This window comes from Danio rerio, chromosome 8, assembly GCF_052040795.2.
Source record: "Danio rerio strain M-AB ecotype USA chromosome 8, GRCz13ab, whole genome shotgun sequence".
Lineage (NCBI taxonomy): Eukaryota > Metazoa > Chordata > Actinopteri > Cypriniformes > Danionidae > Danio > Danio rerio.
Window position 1 is genome coordinate 26,123,984 of NC_141028.1, and position 27,517 is coordinate 26,151,500.

General features: G+C 35.9%; 2 protein-coding genes across 2 annotated transcripts in view; one reads left to right on the plus strand and one right to left on the minus strand.

Annotated features, from left to right (window-relative positions):
* Nucleotides 1–27,517, plus strand: part of mmp9 (matrix metallopeptidase 9) — a 200,168-nt gene that overhangs the window by 17,848 nt on the left and 154,803 nt on the right. The gene's annotated exons all lie outside the window — the stretch shown is intronic.
* Nucleotides 8,506–21,178, minus strand: adora1b (adenosine A1 receptor b). Its single transcript, NM_001128584.1, has 2 exons — nt 20,838–21,178; nt 8,506–9,190 (listed from the first exon to the last, which is right to left on the minus strand). Exons 1-2 carry the CDS (start codon nt 21,176–21,178, stop codon nt 8,506–8,508), a joined length of 1,026 nt encoding a protein of 341 aa, NP_001122056.1.

Sequence of the window (27,517 nt, forward strand, 5' to 3'; positions counted from 1 at the left end):
ATGGACATTTAAGGGAACCATGATTGGTGAATTGGGCTCTGGATGTTTATTAAAACAAACTAGTGTTCTGTTCAGGAGTCACGACACAGCATTAGTCAAACAACACGGACCAAAGAGGGAAGATGCAAAGAATGTTTGGATGTTTTGAAAGATCTGTCACAGACACACAAATGTACAAGCTTTTTTGTTTTGTATTTTAGGTTTGGCCACTGTGAACACTGAGCGAATCTGATTGCACAAAAGTAGGATAAGGAATTAAACTGGGATTTTGAGGCTATCCTCGCTGAATTTAGCCTTGACTCAGTTGCATATAAGCAGGCTAAATTAAACTGAATGAAGTTACTATGGAGATTTATTCTTTACAGCTAGCCAGAACAGAATAACCACCAGGCTAAGATTCATCCTAGAGATTTTTATGTTAGTTTCATTGAAGAACAACAAATTAACGAGTTTATGGTCACTCCATTCTCTTGATTATTTACATAATACTATTAGACTGAAAAATAAGTATGTTTAATAGTCTAAGCTCTCTCTCTCTCTCTCTCTCTCTCTCTCTCTCTCTCTCATATATATATATATGAGAAGAGTTGAGTTCAGATGCAAAAACCTCTGAATGTCGTCTGAAATTTCCATATAAAATTTGTTATTTTCAGTTATTTCACTTTGAAGACCACAAAAAGAAGGTATTCTTTGCCATGAAAGTGAAATTATTAAACCTTTACACTGGAACCTGGTAAAAATGCTTATTTTAGAAGAAAATTTCAGACAGCATATAGAGGTTTTTGCATCTGAACACTTCATATAAATTTTTTGTATATAAGGTATTTATCATTTATAAGTTTTTGACATTTTCTAGTTTAGTTTTTTGCATATCTCGTTTGAACTTAGATGAAGATTAAATAAACTTGATGGAATAAACTAAACAGATATAATAAATCTACAATATTAGTTAAATGTTTGCAATAATCTTCACGTTAAATTTATTAGTAGCATGAATGTCCACTGGTCAAATTTAAGACAAAGTGAACAATTTCATTTGTTAGTACGTATCCTCATATGTTTTTGTTAACTCTCTGAATGAGAGTTCCCTGATTGGTGGGCGAGAGAGGCGTGTTTCAACTTGTTACCTGATTGGCTCACATCAGGTTTTATCCACACTTGCATCACTGATTCTGTGATCGATCTCGTGGTCTGTTAACAAATGCAGCGAATGTGCACTTATCTTGGCTTTCAACATCAGGCATAGACATAGCGGCTCATTCTCATCCTGAATCAGCAAATGTGCAACGGACTAAGCCAGGAGGAGCCAATTAAAGTAGATGAAGCCGCGCTTTTTCTGTTATCATGGCTTTCTTTATTTAACTTTTGTGCAATACCCATCTGGATTTTTTTTTTTGTTTGTTTGTTTCGAACAAAAAAACTCAAGAGAACCAAACACAGATGTGAACACACCCTTTGTGTGTGTAGAGAGACAGTTCATTTTAAGATAACTCCACATAAAATACATCTTTTTTCAAATGCATAATTGGCTTAACAACTTTCTCATATGCTTTACATAAAGGTCTTTGTTTAGGTCATCTGTTTAAATCTGGAAAAAGGCTTATTATTCCAAGTGGTACTCACTACAGAGTTTCATTTTTATATTTAGCGGCGCCCATAAGCTCCACTAGAGGTCAGTGTAACATCATTATATGGCGCAGACTAGAGCATTCTGACAGTTTTATCCTTTGTAGCACATCATCACAGCAAAGCTTGAAGAGTTCTTATCAGTCTGTGTGTAAGAGAGAGAGAGATCAGCAGCATACAGTGACTAAGCATACGGTTAAACACACACACTGTAAAAGTAGGGGAAACTATCTCTGAATGCTTGACCTTTTGAGACATTCCCACAAATTACAGATGAAAATTTCAAACAATGTGTAAACAAAAATGTCTCAAATCAGTTACAGTCATGTAAAAAGTCTATAATGCCAAAACAAATCAGGCAACCTATGAAAAGGGATGTTGCATAGGTAAGTTTTCAGGCCCATAGCCAACCTGGTGAAAGGGATGGTTCTTTTATTTTCAAAAAGTGAACCTTTTTGCAGTTATTTGCCGCGTTATATATTACATACTGCATTTTAGTGACATTTTAAGCACTATTTCTTTTAGCTGATTTGGCTTGTCGGATGGTCTTTATAATCAGACTTTTTGATGTACCTAATAATTCCTAAAGATTTACAATAAATACCTATGAAAATCTGTATAAAAATCTGTTAAAAGTTTGAAATTCAAAATTGTAGCCTTTTGTCATTTATTAGGCAAAATCAAACTGGCCAGCCGCTAGCACATTCAATTTTCCCCAGTCGGAATTTGGCTATTTTAATTAAAAAATGCTTAATAATTAGAATAAAAGTTACATGTAAAATGTTTTCTCTACTTAAAAACAATAGAGTGGCGAAAGATAACTTCTCTTACACCAGATTGTGTGTTTTCTTGAACAGCTTAGACTTAATAAAAATATTTGTTTCCATTAGCCAAAACTAATTAGCTAAAGTCACACCGAAGCCACAGCTAACAGAGGATTCCGCTTGGTCTTAAAGCCTTTTTCAATGGGTTATTTTTTTTCACTATTTATGATGGCACAGTAGTCAAAATAGGACAAATTAGCTCATGTATGGGACAAATTCTGGACCTTTGTCAGTGAGGGGGTGGGTCTTCCGGAAGACCCTGGCTACTGACCTGATGAAAATGATTTGTATTAATTATAAAAAGAGGTGCCGTATCAGATGGATCCATCGTGTTCCGACACAAATTAAGCCCTGACTTTACATGTTACTGCAGAGACATGTTCATATGTGGCTGTCAATCAATTCCGTGGGTGGGGAAGCCGCACTCCTACATCACCTTGCTGTCGGCGTCAAAATGGGACGGATTTGGATCCTTTTTTAATGTCAGGAAATTAAAAAAAGAGAGACTTATTGTCTTTATATCACTCCAACATTAGTGTGGACACGCTATACCTACACACAGTTCTGTTCAAACAGCTTACAAAAGATGATTTTCATCACAGGTGCACTTTTAAAACTTTGTATCAGTCTGAGTGTTTTTACAGTATTGAGCCTGAAACCAATACTAGTACATCCCTAATTTTATGTATATACTGTCTGCGCAATAACCGTGTGGACAATATACAATTGTGTGCAATTTTATACTGTTTTTATTCGTTAAAGTAACAAAAAGGCTTGATGATTAAAAATCTTGATGATACTTGAACATGTTTTTTTTCCTATAATATTCCATTGACATAAATTGTGTCAATTAATGATAATGATTAAAAATATCTCATGAATGACACTGCATGTTTTAACAGTAAATTTACTGTTAGCTTTCAGTGTGCATACAGTAATAGGGTAAATATTATGTCTACTTTAGATATTCAGCACAGAATAAAAACCGTGCCTCTCCAACCCTCACATGTGGTCCTCTGGGACCTGTGTTATTTCTTTGAAGAGTCTTCAGTGTTTTCTGGCTGCTCATAGTAGTCATAGAACAGGAATGGGGCCTTATTTGTTGATAGTTATTACTCAAGATATTCCTAAATAATTATTTTAAAAGGAGATATTTTCTTGTCTTGCATTATTAATTATGAAACAAACAAACAACTTAATAGCTAGAGTAAGTCAAACATGCTGACACTGAAGATGATAAATGATGATGAACTACAGTACTTCCTTCGATAGTAAACTGATATTTCCTGTTTTTGATGATGAAGCGCCTGCTTCTTCATTCAGAGTCATTTTATACTGCGTGTCTGTGAAGTAAAAACAAGAGGGCAGATTAAATTAGCCCATTGTTCCCATTTATTCTGAAATATTTCATTTAACAAATGATTGTAATTCCACAACTGTTCTTTTAACAATTATGAACATAATGTACTCGGACATACAGTGCATAACATGGCTATGTACAGATTAGATACATGTACACTTTTAATGTCAGTACAGACCTGCCATTACGTCCACATGTGAGATCAAAAACCCCACAGAAGTGTGACAAGTGAAGTGTGTAATTTCTGCACCACAGACGAAATGGCAATTCCTAAACGCTTCCTCATGTGCAAATAAAATGGTCAGGATGTCAGAGTCAAGCTGCTCAGGATGCTCAAACAAACAGAGCAATGTTTTATAACGCCTCAGAGCCACAGTGTTTATACTTTTATTGGCGGGGAATCAACCCAAAATGGCAACTGGAAAAAGAAAGAGCGTGTTATTCTTCCATTACATAAATTACACACTTCACCTTTAAAAGTAATGCTAAGCCAATAATTAAAACATTATGAAACACAATAGCATGAATGCTAAAAATCTGCCTATGTTTTATATAGTAGAACATTTTTTAAACATGAGGATATGAAAAACAGTGACTGAATTTTTGTTTTTGTGTATGATCACTCATGCCAATCCTTTATGCATACTCCTAATTATAATTCCGGAAAAATATATACTACTATAATACTGAATAGGTAATACACTATCAGTTTTGATCATTCATTAACCCTGAATATGCTCAGATAGTTGAGATTTAGTCTTGCGTACAGACTCTTCCGCTCCGGTCACCACAGAAAAAAGATAAATAGTCATTTTCATCAGCGCATCTTCATTTCCGCTAACAATTCCAGCTTTGTTAGGACATGCACTCAATCACAAACACACACTCACACACACTCATACATGACTTTGCTACGAGGCTAGAGAAATGTGAGCAAAATCTAACGTCAGCTGCCTACAATATATTTTTGTCCTTCACAATAACAGATCTTCATTTATACACCCCATAATTTTACAAGAAAGAGCCATGTCCAACTCTTTGTCGTGGTTTCTGACATCCTCTTCCTGTCATTGTGCACAAAGGTTCAGTATATAAGCAGAATGTCCGAGAACCTGAGAATGTACAGCGCTCTGATGTCTGTTCTTCATACATTCATATGGAACTAGTAACTGGTGATTAGATGTTTCTATATTATGTTGTGATTTTTATTTTTAGGGATGCACCGATAGCCTTTTAAGTACTGATTTTATTTTCTGCTTGGTACACGCTGACACCTGTACTTCTTGGGGATGTAGCAATTTTCAGAGTTTGACATAGAGACTAGTGAGATCATTTTAGGGCAGCTTCTATGTAATTATGAACAACATTAACTCAATTTTCTTTTTTAAAATTAATTTTCACAGTACCAAATCTAAGGACATAATAATAATAATAATAATAATAATAATAATAATAATAACAATAATAATATTAATAATTTTACCATTTTATTATCAACCAATCACAAAGCTGTCAGAACGCTCCAAAATTAACTTTGCTAAACAAATATTTATAACACTGCGTTACAACGTTCAATAATGTGTAACAATTCAAGGGCACCGATTTTACCCCTTTAAAGATTTAAGTCTAAAACATTTTAAGTCTTTTGTGTCTTCAAAATGTGTTTGTAAAGTTTCAGCTCAAACCACCCATCAGATCATTTATTATACCTTTCAGAATATTTGAATTTTCTCCTTTGAACACAATGTAGCTGTTTTTGTTGCCTGTGCCTTTAATGCTGGTTCTCCCCACCACCGTTCCCACGTGCCTGTCAGAGTGTGCCTTAATCTCTGCCTCGGCAGCATCAGATAAACAGCACAGTGACAGACATGAAGGAAGCAGATCCAAAACATTTTAACATTACTTGATGTGTTTGTTGTGGAGTTAATTTAAGCTTTTTAATTTAAGCTCACAAAATGTCTTTACAAAGTTTACGCGCAGACACCGCGCACGTGATTAACTTTGCACAGCAAATGTGACAGTATACACGTTGATATCCACTGCTGTATAGATATCCGTTAAAAAAACCTGATTTAACAGTCACAAACTGGGATTGAAGCGTCTTCTTTTTATAATTTTGTACTGACATTATATTTTGTACTGACATGCAGCTGTGGTGATAAAGGCGGTAAAATCGCTGTAAGTCATTACAAACATGTGCTGTTTCCAAACTTTTTAAAGTTGTAAAACTCATTCTTGATCACTTTTGGTAATGATTGATGATCACAGTGAGCCGAACATATCTTTTAATCCCAGTTGCTTTGCGCACATCCTGTCTTGTTGAAATGATTATGCGCATTACTACGGAGATGCGTTAATACGGGCTGTTAGTTTTTTCGGTGGGCAGGGAAACCACACTCCTACGTCAAGATGCAGTCTACCTCAAAATGGGAGGGATTTGGATTCTATTATGTCACCCCAATATGACTGTGGACACACTATACCTACACACAGTTCTGTCCAAGCAGCTTTAAAAGATGATTTTCATCATAGGTGCCCTTTAAAACTTTCCGTAACCAATACTAGTATCAGTACATCCCTAATTTTATTTTAGTTTTATAATATACTGTCGGCGCAATAACTGTGTGGACAATATACAATCGTGTGCAATTTTGTAATCGTTATAGCCATGTACACACTGTTTAATGTGGTGACTATTTCATATACATGGAGTAAATTCCCTAAATTATTTATTATTTTTTGTATTTGTACTGAACTTTGCTGATATTGTGATTATTGACACGTGTAACCATAGCAAAGTTCTGGCACTTTGTGCATTTGATATCCACTATTTTTGATAAAATTATATTAACCAAAGACATGTGAATAGAGGTGATATTTTTATGTTTAAAAGGCTGCTTGACAAAGCAAGCTCCTATAGTGTTGCCATGTCCACTTATTCTCAACGATGCTTAAGTATCTTTATATAAGTGATCTAGTTCATTGAGTTAATAAAATAGGCAGGTCACAATATATTAGTATGTGGTTATATTTATTTTCTAAATAATGTGTTTAGTAGGGCTGTAACAAATCATGGTTGATTCGTACGGATCACAGCCCACGTTTCGGAACACATGTGACCCGCAGATTAAAACATATTTTTACTGGTAGATTAATCCTACATTTGTAACGATCGCGGTGAGATCGCCTTTCGCAATATTCAAGTCACATGTATGAAGGATTTAAGTTTTCCTGAAAAAAATAATTATGACGGAAGAAGTTGTGGTGGGATATTCGGGATGTGGTGGGTTTGTTAAAGGTGTTTTCTGTCACTACTTTTTTAACCTGGGTTAATGCATTCAGTGTAAACTGCATAATCAATTATTAAAAGATCGGGATCTCAACAACTGTGCAACATAAATGATGGTGATTTGCATATGTTTATTAATCCTTCAAATTGCTGCATTCAAATCTAAAAATGCAAAAATCAAGAAGGAGATTCAGTCTTTAGCCTTCTGAGTTAGCTATGTAGTTACAAACAGTCAAATAACACAGAAGTACTGGGATAACAGTTTATAGTTTAGATAAAACCACTGATGTTTATGGTAAAGATTAAAATCACCGTCATATGCATTTAACAACGCTCAAAATTGTAGGCAGTGATTAAATAATTTAACCAATAGGTGGCGACAACCAGCCATCAAAAACATGCCACTGAATAATTCTTCAAAAATGACCTATCTAGCAATGAAACATGAAGTTTTATGAGTGACTAACTGAATTATTTATTGAAAATGAAACGAAAAATAAATATAGGTTGTACAAATTATAATTTTAGATTTCTACAGCGTTATCAGCAACAGGAGTAGTAACAGTGAATTTTACACAGGATACAGAATAGAATAGAATATTTTAATTTTACTATTTATTTTTATGCAGCTGATTATTTCTTAATTTTATTTTAATAAAAGTACAGCTTCTAAGTTCTGTTTGTTGAAACCAAAAGTTTCTTGCATTACTATTTTTGTAATAAATGGAAAGAAAATGACATTTGTCTCCTTCCCTTTTTTGGCTGATCCGAAAAATAGCCCGATCCGACTAAAAAACCATTATGTAATCCAAATCACACTACACCACTAGTGTTTAATGTTAAGATTATTATGATCTCTTTTTTATTTTCTATTTCTGTTTAAGATCTATCATATGTCATTTCCTGTTATTTCTTGCACCATGCATACAGAAGATAAACACAACTCTAATGTGCATTTTAATACGCCATTAATTACTGGAGTTTAATACACAGAGCATAACATTATTTTTGTAAATGTGATCGTCACTACCAGAATTTCTCAGAAATGTATTTGGTTTCTGAACACTGAACACACTAAAAGTTGAATTTGCTGCAGTGTGTACATGGCTTATGTGAGCAAATATTCTTAGAGTTCAATTGTACGTCAGTCAACCTCATTTTATTTTAAACATCCTTCAAGGCAGCTTCACAATTTATTTTAAAGCAGGATTTCTTGTTGTTCCCCTTCTGAAGTTCCTCTTCAAAAAGACTTGACTCGCTTGGTGCTTTTTGAAGCAAAGCTGTCTCATTATTCCAACGAAGGGACATCCAGAACAGTCTGTGGTGAGCTCCGATTTACATTCAAAAGAGACAAACCAAGACTTGATAGCTTTGGCCGTCCAGCCAGGGAATTCTGGGGATGCCAGTCAGACGTTGTGTTCCAAAGCAGGTTCAGGAGGCGAAACGGCGACTGCAGCGAAGTAGTGGTTGTTATCCAGTCTCTCGCTCGGCTGGCTATCAGGAGGCGGAGCTTCCTTGCAGCAGAAGTACTGCTTCCAGATCCTGTAAAAGGCAGTCCGAAACTTCTTGATGCGGAAAGCATAAACGATAGGGTTGACAGCGGAGTTGCCATGCGTGAGCAGAATGGCAATGTAAATGAGGAACATTGGCTTCTCGCATGTCGGAAAGAAGAGCGTGATGCAGTTCATAATGTGGAGGGGAAGCCAGCTAATTGCGAACAGGAAAAGAACTAGCGCTAGGGACTTGGCCAGCTTTAGTTCTTTGTCGTAATACTTGTTGGGTTCCGAATGACTGGACACCTTCTTGTTCAGCTGCTTGTGGATCATATAAAAGATTTCAGAGTAAATGACGAGCATGAAAAGCAGAGGCGGAAGCACCCAGCCGAAGAAGTTGAAGTAGACCATGTACTCCATGCTGATGACGTTCTCAAACTGGCAGGTGACGATGAGGTCAGGGCCTATCGAGTCGTTCTGTTGCAGGCTGTGTAAATTGTTCCAGCCCAGCATCGGCGTCAAGCCGACAATGAAGGCCACCATCCAACACATGAACACTGCAATTCCAGCTCGTTTGGGAGTGACGACTCGCTTATAACTGCAACACAAGAACACAACAATAGTCCATTTAGTGCTAATATGAATTGATTTCTCATCATTTTTATTAACTTATCGAAGATCATTACTACTTTAGCTTTTGACAAATTCACATTTTGGTAATTTATTTAAATTGGTACAATTCCACTTCTACATGAGGCCAATATTTATGTTTACGTGCTGTGTTAAGGTGATCTAAATGCTTACTAATAAGGCTGCAAGATACTGGGAAAATATACAATGTGCAAAAATGTTATTGAGCATTGCAACGACTATATATATTGCATTTCCTTGGAGAAATTTAAATTATGTATTGATCAGACTACAATAAAGAGATAACAGATGTTTTCCAAATCTAATTAAACTAATAAATCAGGCTAAAACAAAAAGCAAAGTGCAAATATTTATACTCACTAGAGCTAAACGCTATTGGAAAAATCTAACATTGCAATTTTTTTTAATTCTCCAATATATATTGCGAAATGAATACAATTTAACTAAAGGTGTTGAATTACTATTTGGAAAAAGATGATCATTTTAAATTGATTGGAATGATTCTGTAGATGAGTGCATATGCATAATATATATATATATATATATATATATATATATATATATATATATATATGTATGTATAAACTACAAGCATGGACAAATTCAATAAAGAAAAAGATACAAATTAAATAAACAGCATTCGATTGTTTTTCCGAGGAGTCAAACTGTATTCAGGTATAGTTAAATAACGAAATGTAAAACAATACTGCATAATCTTTGTTTTATAAACGATTCAATTCAGTACAATTTCTTTAGCCTGAATGCTTTTAAAGCTCTCACACAGCCATGGGCCTCAAAAAACACTTGTATTTATATTTTATCATAGTATATAATTATATTCCAGATTCAATATAGTGTATAATCGCGATGTGAATTTGAGTATGATCACATTATGATATTGATGTTGAAACGATGAGTAGCCCTAATGCTTACTAGAAATGACTGAAAACCTCTGTCGAAATTCTGGTTCCTATTCGTTTTCTTTGCATGTCTCTAACCCTATCATTAGTATTTATTTTTTAACTTGCTGCTCTGAGGCACTAAATTCACCTTTGGGCTGGTCTAACCATAAGCATAATGGCATCTGGAGAGGCAATAGCATCTGGAGAGGCAAGTAAACAGGCCCTGACTGATTAGTCATGTTTGGTTAAGCAATCAATGCATGCAATACATACATGCTTGCCACATAAATTTTTTACACCACTCTGTGATACAGAAATTGCACAATAAAATTTATTTTGATGTATTTTTCAGCCCTAAATACGCTTTAATAACCATTGCATATTTTCATATGACTGAATTTGTACAAATTCATTATAAAATTGCCACTTTGCTAAACAGCTGTTGACAGCATACAAGGGGAAATAGGCTTACATTTTAAAATTTCCCTATAGTTAAACAAATTCGTCTAGCGGGAGCACTTTTAGCTTAGTTTATCATAGATCATTGAGTCAGATTAGACCATTGGCATCTTACTCAAAAGAATAAAAATAAAGAGTTTTTACAATTTTCCTGTTTAAAGCTGGACTCTTCTGTAGCTACATTGTGTGAAAAGTTGTTATTCTCATACCAGTGAAACAATCAAGCTTTAAATGGAAAAAATTATAAAGACTTTTCTGAATGAGATGCTAATGGTCTAATCCGATTCAATGATCTATGCTAAGCTATGCTTGAATTGCTCCTGCCAGACAAAATGAGCCTATTTCCAAAAACAGTGTTGCTTTAAAGCAGGGGTGCCCAAACTTTTTCTTATAAGGGGTCAAACTTGATTGAGGGCTAAGGGCCGAAGGTAAATACAAACCTCATTAAGTTTTTCTAATTTATTTCCTTATATTTAAAAATAACTAGAAAGATTTCAATCATATTAACCAATGCAATATAATTTAAAACATTTTATAATAAACTTATTACAGTAAAAACACAAATAATCCTATTTATAACACAATGGAGTTCAATGCTACTGTAAATACACTAGTTGAGCTGCTTCTGTCTTTGTTCGCCAAGGTCTTGTGCAGTGTCCTCTATCTGTCAAGTGACAGTATTCACATTTTAAAAGTCTGTTCATTTACAAATTTCATTTAACTGCTCAGTTGGCTTTTTGGCTTAGCAATAATACAAAGAAACAAAACATTATGTTAAATTCAAAATGACAATCTCTGTCATAAGCATTCACACTAACCAGTCCCCCATTATTCTCCCTCTCTTTCAGATGTGATGGCGTGCCAAATCAAAGGTTACCATGGGCCAAATTTTGGGCATCTTTGTTTTAAAGTAATTTCTGCAATTTTATGACTTCAAAATATACATTTTCACAATATCTTTATAATATTTTTACAAGAAAATAAGGCAAAATCCTGTGAATAGAGTAGAATTTTTTGTAGAATCATGGAAACAACATGAAACTTGTTTCACAACTTCTTGAAACCAGGTAGTCTTTGAATGACCAAGGTCAGCTCTGTTTACTTGCTGTCCAACTTTCATTAACGGCAAAATTGAGACAAAGTATTACCACCAGAAAGCCTGTTTCAGTGAAACCCACTCCCTCTCATCCTTCAGTTGCATCTTCTCCAAGAAGCCATCTTTCATCTGAGAATCTAGGTCTCATTCCAAACTCCTTGTCAGTTGTTTGAATGATTTCAGAACAAAGGCAGCAGTGATTTAACAGCACATCTTCAAGTCTCTGCAGCTGTCGCACTGAATTCTAAGTAAAGGTGCTTAACATACTGTTAGTTAAGATTCAAGTGGTGTTTTTATTGCTTGAAGGTTCTTATGTTAATGTGTAAAAGCAAAAAATATGTTAATAACTTAACTCAATTTAATTTCTAGAGCACTTTCAACCAACCACAATGGGTACCAAAGTGCAGTACATAAAATACATACAAATAAGCAAGCAGCCCAGATACATTAAAAGTTTGTTTTAACTTAGTATTTATACTCACTTGCATAGTTTTCTAGTATCTCAAAGGCATAGCGTATTAAAACTCATTCAACATAAGAAGAACTAAAAAGTTAAAGATGGTGTTCCATATATTCTTGTATAAATATAACAGAAAATCCATGCCGTAACGAGAATGATAAAAGCACAGAGAAAACAATGTCATTAAAATGACTTTCAGAATATAAATTTATATATTTTCTATTTGATTCATAAAAAACATTAATCAGAATCTCCCCTCCTTTAAAGTGGCAGCATAAAAACTGTAGCACACCACTATTTTGCATTGGTGTGGATGCTATTTTAGGCCTGGTAACACATGCTATTAAGATGCATGTCCTTCAGTCTTATCTCAAGTGAACTGTATGAAATACAGCTGCAAACAGCGTATGTAGGGTAGGCATGGGCCAGTATAAGATTCTGACGGTATGATATCCTTGGATAAAAATATTATGGTTTTGTGATTACTGCTCTAAAATATATTCTTTTTAAATGTCTGGGTAAAAAACAACCACTTTTTTTCCTTTAAAAACGATGTATTTTATTTTGGGAAACATTTATAATATTTCGGAACAGTAAACATGTCAGGTTAATAATTTAAATGAATTGACTTCTGCTGTCTTTATTAGTTTTAAAATCACAGATTTCTTTACCATTTAAAATGAGATCTGAGATCTTTTCTGCTGGAGATACCATCATCCTAAATAAAACATAAATAAAAAATCTCCCATATACCAAAGGAATGGTATAGCAGAACATTTTGCCGGTTTTAAAACCTTGACTTTTTCAAACAGTGGTAAAACGGTTGAAAACAGTTATCGTCCCATACCCAAGTATGCATTTTGAAATTTGTCCAATTTTTACACAAATGGCATTCATATAAGTCCACACATACTAACACCCCGGGGAATTAATAATGCATTTCAGCTTATTTTTATATTTATCTTTAACATAATAGTTCTTGTTGTAAATAGGGCTTGTGAACTGTAGGCCCAAAAGAATGTGTGAGATCTCTTTTTTTCGACTGATTAAATTAGCAGTTCAAAAATAAATGCTTGTTCTTCAAAAGCTGTGATGCATGCTACACTTTATTCAGAGCCATATGCATTATTGAAGAGTGGAAGAAATAAAAATAAATCCTTATGGAGTTTAAATGGATTCATTTATATCTGACTTCTGCCAGTGGCCTGGAATGTGCATGTAACAATCTGCATCACAGTGAACTTTCTCCTTCTTTTACTTCTGCTCATTCTTTCATTATTTTAGTATCGTGCTGGAATATAATAGATACAATAAAGATTGATTGCTGCTGTCAGTAGCTGTTTTCGTCCAAAGTAATGAATTTCTTGATGTGCATAATTAAAATATTGCATAAAACATTTGATGCAGTATTCAATTCCATCCCATGTTTAATATAATATAATTGTCACATCAAACTAGCACGACACATCAATAATAAAAACTATTGTTTAAGCAAGTGGAAAAAACACTTTAGCTCTTTTTTTCCTCCACAGTAAAAATTTGAACATGACTTTTGGATTTGCATTATTACATTTAATAAATGAGTTTCCGTCATAGTTAGAGCTGTACAAAATATTGTTTCAGCATCGATATCACAATGTGCAAGTCTGCAATAGTCGCATCGCAGGCATCTGCAGTATAGTTTTTGATTCTAATTGACCAGTCATTACAGTTACAACATAGTGGAGTCATTCCAGGTTTTAACTTTAGAGTTAAAGTTTATGGACCCTTAAGTAGCTTTTTAGATTAACTGTTGTTATCATCTGCGTTCATGCATACATAATCATTTTAATAATAATTCGTCTAACATCACAGGCACGCACAATGGCACAGTGAGATGTTTTCCACTGCGTGCGCCCGAAAGACGCAAGCGCGTTGCTCCGCTTGTGCGCACATATTGTCATTCTTACATTAGCAAAAACAAAATTGCAAGCGGAAAAGACATGATATGGGAACGGCTGCTGCTATAGTTAATCCGGAACTTTAAACTAGCGCACAGTTGGCAACTTTTCATTACTTTTCAGTGCAACAGATATGCGACTTGGAAAAGTCTTGATTCATTAACTGTGACGAATTAAAGCACAGTTAATGGTGAAATCAGCTAATCGTTGCATCCCTATTAGCAATACAGTGCATTGTACAAAAGACATTTTCTACAAAACATATCCAAATGTTTTCGACTGCCCGCACCACTCGCTTATGGTGACTCTCGCTCTGCGCAGCCTCTGCAGCTTGCGCTGTATTGAACAGAAGCACGACACTTCATAACTATAACGGCCGTTTTTCTACTGAACTAAATATATATTTGATGTCTTGATCACACTATTCGGAGGGCCTGAACAAACTGCCTCGGGGGCCAGGTTCGGCCCGCAGGCCGCCAATTGAATAGCCCTGCTCTACGCTCTGTCTTGTTTCGCAATATTAAGAACATTGACCATCACGTCCTGAAAGGAATGATTGATTATTCTGTAAAGCAGTGTCTGTCCACTTCTACTTCTGACTTGGTACATTTCTATAACAATAGCTTGCCTCAAATATTAGACACTGTGGCTTCTTTAAGAACCCACACTGTCTCTTATATCAATCCCTCTCCATGGTTTACTCCTGAACTTCGTTATCAAAAAGCTCTAGGTTGTCGCCTGGAGAAACTCTGGAATAAAACTGGTCTTGAAGTTCATAAGCAGATGTATTCTGACCATCTTGCTTCTTACAAGGCTGCAATAGAAAGAGCAAAATCAACATTCTACTCAAATCTTATCACCACTGGACACTCAAATACAAGAACTTTGTTCAGTACTGTTGCCAAATTGTTGAAACCACATGATTCTGTTTCACTTGATCCCACTCAGTGTGTTCCCTACTCTAATTTTCTCCATGCTAAGACTGATCGTATTCATCATGAATTGCTTAATTCTGTTTTGATTTCTCACAATTATCAGCATAATCATAGCCACATTAGCGGGTCAGTAAGTATTCTTTCTAATTTTGAACTGCCCTCAGTTGATTTTATTACTAGGGAGATCATAAAGTCTAAGACCTCCACCTGCTCACTTGATCCCCTACTTACTGTTTTAGTTAAGTCCTGCATTAATTCTCTTTTCTCTTTTTTACATCTATAGTGTGTTCTTCACTATCAGCTGCTACTTCATCTTTAAAAATGGCTTCCATCACTCCAATACTCAAAAAAGACTGGGGCTGATAATGACCTAAACAATTTCAGGCCAATTGCCAACCTTCCGTTTGTTTAAAAAATACTGGAAAGATTAGTAGCAGCTCAACTTCACTCACATCTGCTAACTAATAACATCTATAAACCCTTTCAATCTGGGTTTTGCCCCAAACACAACACAGAATCAGATCTCACTAAGGTTTTAAATGATCTTCTTTTAGCTGCTGATTCTGGTTACCATACTTATTCTTTTAGATATTACTGCGGCTTTTGATACTTTTTTGATACTTTTGATTAGTCATTCACTATTATTGGAACAACTGGCTTCTATAGGAATAGCTGACAATGCACTTTGCTGGTTCTCTTCCTATTTAAGTGACAGAAAACAGTTTGTGCAGATAAAGAATAGACGCTCTGATCCTGTTTCAGTCCTTCATGGTGTTCCTCAAGGGTCAGTATTGGGGCCACTTTTATTTATTATTTATATCTTACCTCTAGGTCATATATTTCGTTCTTTTGGTATACTTTTCATTTTTATGCAGACGATACACAAGTTTATATCTCCACAAAACCTACAACATCGCACCCCCCTTCTGACCATACCAAATGTTTAAATGAGATTAATATACAGATGACTAATCATTTCTTAAAGTTAAATGCCAGTAAAACTGAAGCTCTTCTGGTTGGCTCAAAATCTATTTTATCCAAAGCTCAATTTTTTACCCTGTTTGTTGATAACTCCCCAGTCAATTTCTCAACCCACTTGAAAAGTCTTGGGGTTATACTAGATGGTATGCTCTCATTTAGTTCTCAAGTTAGTAATATCTCACGTTCTGCTTTTTTTCTTTTGCGTAACATTGCAAGACTTCGCCCTTCACTATCTCAACAAAGTACTGAAGAGCTTATTCATGCTTTGGTTACATCACGGATTGATAACTGTAACTCCCTTCTCTCTGGCATACCTGATAAACAACTACATAGACAACAGTTAGTTCAATTCATCAGCTAGGATAGTTACCTGCTCGCATACTTCTGATCACATAACTCCAATTCTCTTTCACATTCACTGGCGCCCTGTTTACTACCGTATACAATATAAAATCCTCCTCTTAACATACAAAGCTCTTCATAACCTGGCCCCCCACTATCTTTCTGATCTTCTTCATTTGTACACTCCTTCACGCTCACTGAGATCATCTTCTGCTGAACTGTTATCTGTCCCACACTTTAAGATAAAGTCATTTGGTGGCAGGGCTTTTAGTTGTACAGCACCAAAGTTATCGAATTCCCTGCCTTTGCACATTCGCCAGATGGATTCTATTTCCAATTTTAAATCTCAGATAAAAACGTTTTTGTTTAGGATAGCTTTTAATGATTCGCAGGTTTAATTTTATGCTGATTGTTATTTTTACTGCTTGTATTTTTATGATGTGCTTGTTATCTGCTGTAAGGTGTCCTTGAGTGCTTTGAAAGGCGCCTAAAAATAAAAGGTATTATTATTATTTTTATGTGCATATGTTTTAATGAATATGTTTAATGCAACACAATTGAGCATTTTTACAATTTATGCACATATTGGTGTTTTCATAATTTTTTTTAAACAATATCTTAAATGGTTATAAAAATAAGTGGTTGGAAACATAAGTAGCTAAATTATGTTTTCAATAATTTATTCAAATTGTTAAGGTGCAGTCACATTATATTTGTTTGCACCTTTTATACCCAGAGAATGAATTAAATGTTTGTTTATGCAAAGTTGTTTCGCATTTAACTTCAGCATTTATCTTTGCTTAACAGTGACCTCCAAATTTGTATCACACAAAGAGGTGAAGGCTTGGCTCAACCTCTTAACTCAATTAAGAGAAACTTTGAATCTGCAGTGTTGAAGTAGGCTTTATTTATTTTTATTTTTTCAAATATTGTATTTGTATACACTCACCGGCACCTAATACTGGGTTGGACCCACTTTTGCCTTCAGAACTTTTTTAATCCTTCGTAGCATAGATTCAACAATGAACTGGAAATATTCCTCATAGGTTTTGGTCCATATTGATATAATAGCATCACGCAGTTGCTGCAGATGCGTCGGCTGCACATCCACGATGAGACTTTCCCATTCCACCACATCCCAAAGGTGCTCTAATGGATTGAGATCTGGTGACAGGAGGCCATTTAAGTACAGTGAACCCATTGTCATGTTTAAGAAACCAGTCTGAGATGATTCGCGCTTTATGACATGCTGGAAGTAGCCACCAGAAGATAGGTAAACTGGGGTCATAAAGGGATTGACATAGTCAGCAACAATACTTGGGTAGGCTGTGATATTCAGAGATGCTCTTCTAGAGGTGGCTGTGTGTGAAAACCCCAGTCAAACAGCAGTTTCTGAAATGCTCAGACCAGCCAGTCTGGCACCAACAACAATTCAAAAGTCACTTAAAATTACCTTTCTTTTCCATTCTGATGCTCGGTTTAAACTGCAGGACATCGTCTTGACCATGTCTACATGCCTAAATGCAATGAGTTGCTGCCATGTTATCGGCATTAATGAGCAGTTAGACAGGTGTACCTAATAAAGTGGCCGGTGAATGTATAATATTAGTTGATTTGTGTTTTAGAAAAATAAGTAACAGACAGTGTTTATAACTACAGTGAAAGATGCCTTGAGGAATGCAAAACAATAGCAATTTTCATTCGTGTTTTCGGATCTTTGAACCTTTAGTTTGATATCTTGCTCTCTTGTCTATTTTGCACAATGGTTGATCCTGGCACAGCCGACAGATAGTTGCTCTGGGCTGCAACTCTATATGCTTCTCTGACATACTTCACTTCCCTATAGCTCATTCGTGACAGTTTCATGGGATTATTTTTGCTCTCCAAATGCACCTCTAAAAATGAATTGCCTTGCAGGTAACTTTGTCCACGTAGCCCTCTTTCCTATACCTCCCTATTACTTTTTCTACTATATGTCTGCTCGCCTCTCCACACAAAAATGCTGAAGGGGATTTTATGCTAATTCTAGTATATAGTACCAGTAAGTCATTGTTATCTAGTTGGCTAAACTACTAAATTTAAATGCATAATTACACAAACACATCTGGGATTTGAAGACAAAACTGCTATGTTTAATGCATTACTGTAAGAGAGAGCAGATAACTGGATATTTTTCCCCCACACAAAAAGCATCTTTATAAAGCATCAAATAAACCCCAGTACTGTATGTTGCAATTAACTCCTGAGTTAATAAGTCTATATACAGGATGTAGCTAGGATGTGAAACCAGATGGTATACAAAAATTTAATCCTAAAATGTAAATGAATAATTTCAAATTAGAGCCTAATATGTACATATTGAATCAGGTGTAGCTGCAGAGCTTGTTGTGACAATGTTTTGCTGTGATGAGTTAGAGAGCTGGAAGATACTTTTTTTTTTTTTTTTTTTTACAACTACTACTGCTTCTACTACAGCCACAACCACGACTACTACCACTAAAGTGTCTACTAATACTGATACTCTTACAACGACTACTACTACTGATACTACTATAGCGTTTGCTACAACTAATACAACAACGTCTACTGCAGCTACTACTACTACTACTACCACTACTACTACTACTACAATCACATAGATACTTTTGCTATTTAATCGATGATATCTCTAATGGTACTTGACATTAAGATCACAGAAGACATTTCTAGGAATGACACAAAAAGAATAACTGCAACAAAATAAGAGGCTGAAACTGAAAAAAAATCTAAATTCAGCCCATATAACAAATAGTGTAATATCTAAAAAAGGGAAAATGAGCATATTACGACATAATGCTTACTTAAAAACCCATTTCCCATGACTTGTAATATTTCTAGGATGTGGAAATCTCTGCAAATTCTGCATTTATAGGGTTTAAGCTGTGCAGAAATGTATGAGTCATATTATGTCATTAGGTTGTTTGCATGTGGTTTCTTCCATCTGTACCCCTCAAGCAACAAAAAACTGCATGGTACTTGAAAAATAGTGTGGCTAGACAGTGGCTGATATGATAATTATAATGTAGTTTATTAATATGTCAACAGAACTTTGATTCTGATGGGCTAAATTTGCATTTTTAAATGATAAATGATAATGTTCCAGGAAGGTGTTCATTAAATTGTAAATTATATTTATTTATATATATAACGTGCCATTTTTTAATACACTCTCAGAAATAAAGGTTTGCAAGCTGTCACTGAGCTGGTACTTTTTCAAGTTACACTTTTGTACTTATAGGGTGCATACTAATACCTCAAAAGTATATATTATACTTAAAAGTTTTAGGAGAAACACTTTTGTACTTTTTAGGTACCAATATGTATACTCTTAAGGCATTAATATGGTACCACCCCAGTGACAGCTTGCACCTTTTATTTCTGAGAGTGCAGTGTTATTGATTATTATTTGTAATGTTAATTGTAATTAATGGTAATATATATGTGCACTCTGCTGACATCTTTTAATTAATTGAAATAATTAAATTAGAATTCAGTCTTTTATGACATCTTCAATTTTAAATATGTGCAATTTAATTAATTTATTTACTCACCCTCAATTTGATCTGAACCTTTATTCTAAATATAATATTGACTATAATATAGATATATTTATTTTTTTTTTGTTATTCTGCTTAACACTAGAAGATATTTTGAAGAAACCTTAAAACCTGTAACCATTGACTTCCAGATTAGGAAAAATATGGGTATGAAAAGTGAAGGGTCAGCAAATGATGACAGAACTGTCATTTTAGGTGAACTATCCCTTTAAGCAACATTTTCCCTTTTTAAAAGGGTCTTACTTTTTCATTGGTTATTTAATCATTCAAAAAAACTATCAAAACCAACTCATTCAATTTGTTGATTTACTTTTTTTTAAACAATATACAACGCTTTAAAAAATATGTCATAGTCTGAAAATGAAACATAATATCTGTTCAGCCAGGGGCGAATTAGATTTTTGCCCCAACATTACCTAGTACTGGGCGTTTTTACTTTTATGCTAACAAATAAATCAGATTTTTAAAGAATTTTTAAATATTGGCTGATGAATCATCATCATCATCATGATGCATCATCACCATCATCATCATCATTATAATGCATCATCACCATCATCATCTGCACATACTGAACTTTTGTAGAAATGTTTAAAAAGTAAATACACAGTGTTTTAAGGGGACATCCTCCATATTTTGGGACATGATTAGTATTTGGAAATCACTGAAACTCAAGACCACAGTCAATAAGCTGAATGAATGAAATGTAAAACCATGAAATGTCTTCGAATTGTTGCTGTGTGGTATGATTACCAATGCATTGGCTATATCGTCTATGTATGTGCGTCAGAACATTCTATGCTTACAGTGAAAGTGAAGGTGAATTTACCTATTTATTATAGGAAATTGAAAATCTGTAGGGAAGAGGGAGCGATAACTTTACCTTGTTGGGATCTTGACCCTCAGGTACCGGTCGATAGCTATAGCTAGCAGGGCAAGGATGGAACTTTGGGTCAGAACCAGCACCGTGCACGCGACCAGCAGACAGCTGTAGAAGTGAGTCTGGAGTCCGATGCTTATAGTTATCGCCAGCGGTATGACCAGCGCTCCCACTGCAATGTCCGCGAGCGCCAGGGAGACAATGAAGCAAAACGTAGTATCTCTCAGGGATTTATTAATTTTTACCGCCCAAACCACCATGACGTTTCCAATCACGGATGACACGGCGATCACCACCTCCATGCCCATGTAGAGGGCTTTGGCCGCGGAGAGATCCTCGGGCATTCTTGCACTCGACGGGGATCGATAAGGCGATGAATATCCACGCGACAATGGAGCTTCAAGAGAAAGTGATGTGTAAATTGATTAACTGTACTAGTCCGGTGAAAAATCCTTCCATTAAAAGCACTGCTCCTCAAAGGAGAGGCTGTATTCCACACACGCGTATGTGCATTTGGAAATGGGACGCGAGAAGAAAAAAATCAGACAAACTTAAGAAATCTTGCGCTGAAAATATCGCCCAGTTTTGGGTGTTTTCTTTTAGGTTCCTACAGCGCCTCCTCATCGCATCCACCTGCGCTCGTGCGAGACAGGCGCGCGCCGATTATTCATCCCACAATCATACAAATAAATAAATTTCTTCGTGTCACCTACAACTGTCCGGCAGTTCTCTAGACGTACAACCCGTGGGGAAATAAATTAAAAGACGCACCATATTTGTCCCTGGATATGTGAAACAAGAGCTTGTCCGGCGCGCGGGTCGTTTCCAACACTCTCGCGAGCTATGCGGTGCCCCAGAATAGATGTCGATGGGTAGAGCCCTTTGTCTCACCCATACTCGGCCAGTTCGCAATTCGGGGAGCAAAATAAGTCAAACTACCCAGTGTAGATTATTTTTTGTAGGGATGTCATATCCAAAGGTCGTCCTGCTTTCCTTTGCCGGGAGAAAACAGCACCATCCCAAACGGCGCGCCGTCTATTTTGGTTTCCTCCTTGAGAATGGCTGAGGGACAAACCTGCGTTTGCCACTTTCTTTTTCAGAGAGCCTCAACTCATTTTCTCAGCATTGTTTTCGCCTTCAGTCTTAGTTTATCTCTGGCGCTCGAGAGAAAGTGTAATAAGACTGACAGTGCCCAGTTTATAGTGTGATATAATGTGCACTGTGGTAGATATGAGATAGACATTGTGCTCGTGAGAGTGAAAGGAAGTAGGAGGTGACTGTCACAAATGAGCAGTGACTAATTTAAACACTCAATCGACGCTCCGTGATGTAGGCTGAACGTATTGTGAAATAAATTAGCAATTTTTCAGCAAAACTAATAGGTTTAATAATGTACAATAAGCTTAATGTGCCAACTGAGTGATAACAGTGAGCTCTAATTATCTCACAGATGAAGCCCATCTAATGTAGGTACTCAAAATGATGTATTTGCAAGGCCCTTTTGATGTTTGAGTGTTAGATGGAGGATTGGAGCTGGTTGTTCCGCTTTTTATTACGTTGAATATTTATCAGTGTAGGTTTATTTTTGAAAATCCGTTTTCTTCTCATAAATTGCCACAATGGAACCTGTCATTAAATTATCAGGGCTTTTATATCAAGCTGAATTACTTTAATTTGTATGGAGGTTGCAAAGTAGCTTTGCGATAATAAACAGAAAAATTAAAATAAAAAGAAAACATCATTTGATACGAGACAAATTCAAATTCTGCTGTAAAGCAGATGTGAAAAGACAACAATGGCATCTTTTAGCTCAAACCAGACTGTTGGTTCAGTTGAATAATGTATTAATCAGTATTTTTAGGTTTTTGTGTCTAAACTCTTCATATACGTGTACACTCCTCAAAAATCTATCTTTAAAATTATTTATCATATTTTTAACCGGAAGCTATACAATAATAAATATGTGCATATACATTAGATTAGTCAGTACTGAAGCCAAATCTGGAGCTAATCTAACAAAACAACTTACCATAATGGTCCAAAAACTAGTACACTCAAATTTATGTTATAGAAAAATATTAAATATAAATTTTAAAAAGAGGAAAAATCAAGAGAAGCAAAAATATTGAAAATTGGTTGAAATTTTGTAGGTTGTATTATTATTATTATTATTATTTTTTTTTTTGCAATATTTTGCTTGAATTTAATTGTATTATATTTTAATTTCTAAATATTTTTGGTGACTAAAATATTATTTTAATAAATATATCTATTTAATAAATCTGTTTTCTTTAAATACATTACCTATATTCACTGAGAAATGGATAAAAATATATTATGAGCACTGTAGCTAAAATGTCAATTGAAAATATTAAATGTATAAAAAGATTCATATCATTCCAATAAAGGTTAAAAAGGGAGTTTTCGCAATGGTGCTTTTGAAGAGTTAATCTGGTTAGGTGAAAAACTAATCTGGTAATCTGCTAATGGTAAACAGCCATTTGTTTCAAAGTGTGAAGGTCTTTTGAATAATTAGTGATAATGTCCTCTGAGAGCCAGAGTTAAAGAACACAAGTCATTCGGGTCTGGCCAGTATGACCAGACACTAGAAAAGTGGGTTTTAAATTTCTCTTTTAAATTTTTCTTTCAAAAAACAAGGAAATGAGGCTCTGGTTCCCCAGCCAATGGCACCCTGCGTTTTCTTAGATCTGACAAAATGGAAGATTGAGCCATCTAACTATAATCTTAATCATAATTTTCAGGCTTAGGGCCTACTCACACGATGCTATCCAAACAGTGCCCAGGCCCGTTTCCCGGATCATTTGAGAAGTGTGAGTGCACTGAATTGGGCGCTGAGCGCGGTTCACTTGGTCTTTGGCTCTGTACGCTTGTATGCGAGTGCAAAAAGCCGAAACTGAAAGCGAGACTTGACTTTTACGGGACTGTTTCATATAGATTAATTAATCATTCCTACTGTTCAGTGAACGCAAACCCCTCACTGCACGACAGCTGCACACCTTAAGCAAACCTCCTAATTCCTGCAGCACGAGGACTTTATGATTGTTGATGAGTGTCAAAAGTGGCTGATCTATTCGGCGAAATATTTGACTGCGTGTCACTGCATATTAAACAACTTAAACGAAATAACTAAAGAAATCTCCACTATGCTGAACGAGAGTGCTTACTGGACAGTGCATCATCGATGATGTAACGGTGCTAGGCCCGAATGTAATGTGAGTGCGGGCTGTCTGGTGAGACGGTAGGGGGGACAAGTGTGCTTTGGCCCGGTTCACGGCAACTGTACATAGTGTGAGTACGCTATTTAGAGGTTGCCACAGCAGGGTGAACAGCCAACTATTCCAGCATATGTTTTTCTATAGCATATGCCCTTCCAGCTGCAACCCAGTACTGGGAAACACCCATACAAACATTTACACACATGCGCACACACACTCATACACTACGGCCAATTTAGTTTGTTCAATTCACATATAGCGGATGTCTTTGGACTGTGGGGGAAAATGAAGCACCCGGAGGAATCCCACTCTAACACGGGGAGAACAAGCAAACTCCACACAGAAATGCCAACTGACCCAGCTGGGACTCAAACCAGCGACCTTCTTGCTGTAAGGTGACATTGCTAACCACTGAGCCACTGTGTAGGAAACAATTAATAATAAAAACAATTTTATAAAATGTTTAAATTTTCCAAAATACTTCATTCTATGAGATTCTGAGCCTCCGCAAGGTCAAAATGTACTGGTAATGCTATACTTTTGTGGACATTTGGTTCCCACAATGTAAGAAATACAAGGTAAACACACACACACACACACACACACACAAACACACACACACACATAAATCACAGCACGTCTGTGTGTTATTATTGTGGATCAGTAACTGAGCCTCTGTCTGTGGCTAACAAAAACTCACATTTCGGAGGGTGAATCATAATGTAAAAGGTCCAGGTCAAAGCCTCTCCAACTTTAGAGCGTGAGAGTAGAGAAAAAAGCACAAAGCCTCTCCATGCTATTTGTAGGTGATTTAGCAAGTAGAAAGATTCATAGGATGAGAAGGCCGGCTTTACCGCAATGCCCGACTCATTTCCATAAGTGAAATTTCTGGATGATCCATCATGGGCAGGGAATTCATTCATACACTTCACACTGAATTACGACATAAGATTTATCCTGGTGATTCTAAAGAAATAAACGTCATACACCAACTCTGGAATACACTGGAAGTGCTTTCATGGAGCAGGATTTCGTTTTAAGGCACCTTATTGCCTATTCAATTTTTTATAGATTCATTGTACAAAAAATAAAAAATAAAAATCTGGGCCAATATTTTATTAGGTACATCTTACTGTTCATTAACACAAATTTATAATCAGCCAATCACATGGCAGCAACTCAGTGCATTTAGGCATGTAGACATGGTCAAGACAATTTAATGCAGTTCAAACCAAGCATCAAAATGAGGAAGAAAGAAGATTTAAGTGACTTTGAATGTGGAATGGTTGATGGTGCCAGACGGGCTGCTCTGAGTATTTCAGGAACTACTGATCTACTGGGATTTTCACGCACAACCATCTTTAGCGTTTACAGAGAATGGTCAGAAAAAGGGAAAATATCCAGTGAGCAGCAGTTCTGTGGGCATCGCCTAATTGATGCCAAAATGCCTTGTTGATGCCAGAGGTCAGAGGAGAATAGACAGACTGGTTCAAGCTGATAGGAAGGGAACAGTACTCAAATAATCACTCCTTACAACCGAGGTATGCAGAAAAGCATCTCTGGATGCACAACATGTCCAACCTTTAGGCGGATGGGCTATAGCAACAGAAAACCACACCAGGTGCCACTCCTGTCAGCTAAGAACAAGAAACAGAGGCTACAACTCACACAGGCTCACCAAAATTGGAAAATAGAAGATTGGAAAAACGTTGTCTGATCTAATGAGTCTTGATTACAGCTGCAACATTCGGATGGTAGGGTCAGAATTTGACATCAACACCAAGAAAGCATGGATCCATCCTGCCTTGTATCAACGGCTCAGGCTGCTAGTTGTAGTGTAATGGTGTAGGGGACATTTTCTTGGCACACTTTGGGCCCAATAGTACCAATTGAGCATTTTGTCAATGCCACAGCCTACTTGAGTATTGTTGCTGACCATGTCCATCCCTTTATGATCACAGTATACCCATTTTCTGATGGCTACTTCCAGAAGGATAACACGCCATGTCATAAAGCGCAAATCATCTCAGACTGGTTTCTTGAACAAGACAATGAGTTCACTGTACTCAAATGGCCTCCACAGTCACCAGATCTCAATCCAATAGAGCATCTTTATGATGTGGTGGAATCAGATATTCGCATCATGGATGTCCTGCCAACAAATCTGCAGCAACTGCGTGATGCTATCATGTCAATTTGGACTGAAGTCTCTAAGGAATATTTCCAGTACCTTGTTGAATATATGCCATGAAGGATTAAGGCAGGTCTGAGGGCTAAAGAAAGTCCAACCCAGTACTAGTAAGGTGTACCTAATAAAATGGCCGATGAATGTTTGTAGCCTTGCTAATACATGCTTTGAAATGATCAAATTACTTTTAAGTAAATGAGTCTGGAATGGCTTCTACTGTAGTTGTTTATAATTTCTACATTCATGTTTAAACACTGCTTCCAGCTGATCTACATATAGACTAATCACCACAAAGTACGTTAAGAAAAAGGAAGGAAAAAACTCAAAGAAATGAAATGCACATCACAAAATGCATGCTATGCCAGTGATTCTTGACGTCATCTAAGATTATAGAAATTTCTAATGTGCTATAATATCAATAGTCAGATCAATGTTCCACTGTGCAGTAGCCCATTAGTCACTCATAAATGCGATAATAAGACTGAATATATGTTCTAAGAGCTTTTTATGTTCTATTATACAGGGGGATGTTCAGTGTCCGAGGGGGCTATAAAATTCAGACAGTACATTGTTCAGTGTACATTGAACACTACTGATGCTACTACTGTACAAAAGCCCCAGCAGAGCTAAACATCATTGGCTGATATAACAAATAAACAATCAAGCAAACACACCACTAATCAGGGGTGTTTATTCCGTTGTGTTGGAGGACAATAGAAAATCAGCTGTGATCTCATCAAATAAGCTGTTTCACTGTTTGTTGGCATGAAGCTCAGGTCAAAAGGTCACAGTGGGGGGTGAGAGGTCAGAGGGTCCAAATCATACACACTTCGAAATGCAGCTTCTTTATTGACATTGATGGTTCTATGAGGAACTTTTAACGTCCATGGAAAGTTTCCAGTCCAGTTTCTTAAAAATAATTTTATCTTTTTTAGGGGGGGGAAATAATTGCACATTTTAATTAAGAAAAATTGGTTCTTTTAAGATAATTTAATGAACTGAAAGGATTCAACATTCAAGGACATACAGTACTTCTTGCAGAAGAATCTGAATTTGTCTTATACAGTGCATTCCGAAAGTATTCATAGCTTTTCACTTTTTCCACATTTTTTTATGTTACAGCCTTATTCCAAAATGGATTAAATAAGTTTATTTCCTCAAAATTCTACACACAATACCCCATAATGACAATGTGAAAAAAAAGATTTGTTGAAATTGTTGTAAATTTATTAAAAATAAAAAAAACTGAAAAATCACGT

Bases quoted from the DNA above. Each gene is read 5' to 3' on its own strand.
- adora1b (NM_001128584.1), bottom strand. From the start codon at position 21,178: ATGCCCGAGGATCTCTCCGCGGCCAAAGCCCTCTACATGGGCATGGAG. The intron at 9,191-20,837 runs GTAAAGTTATCG...CTTGTGTTGCAG, and splicing joins AGGGTCAAGATCCCAACAAG to TTATAAGCGAGTCGTCACTC.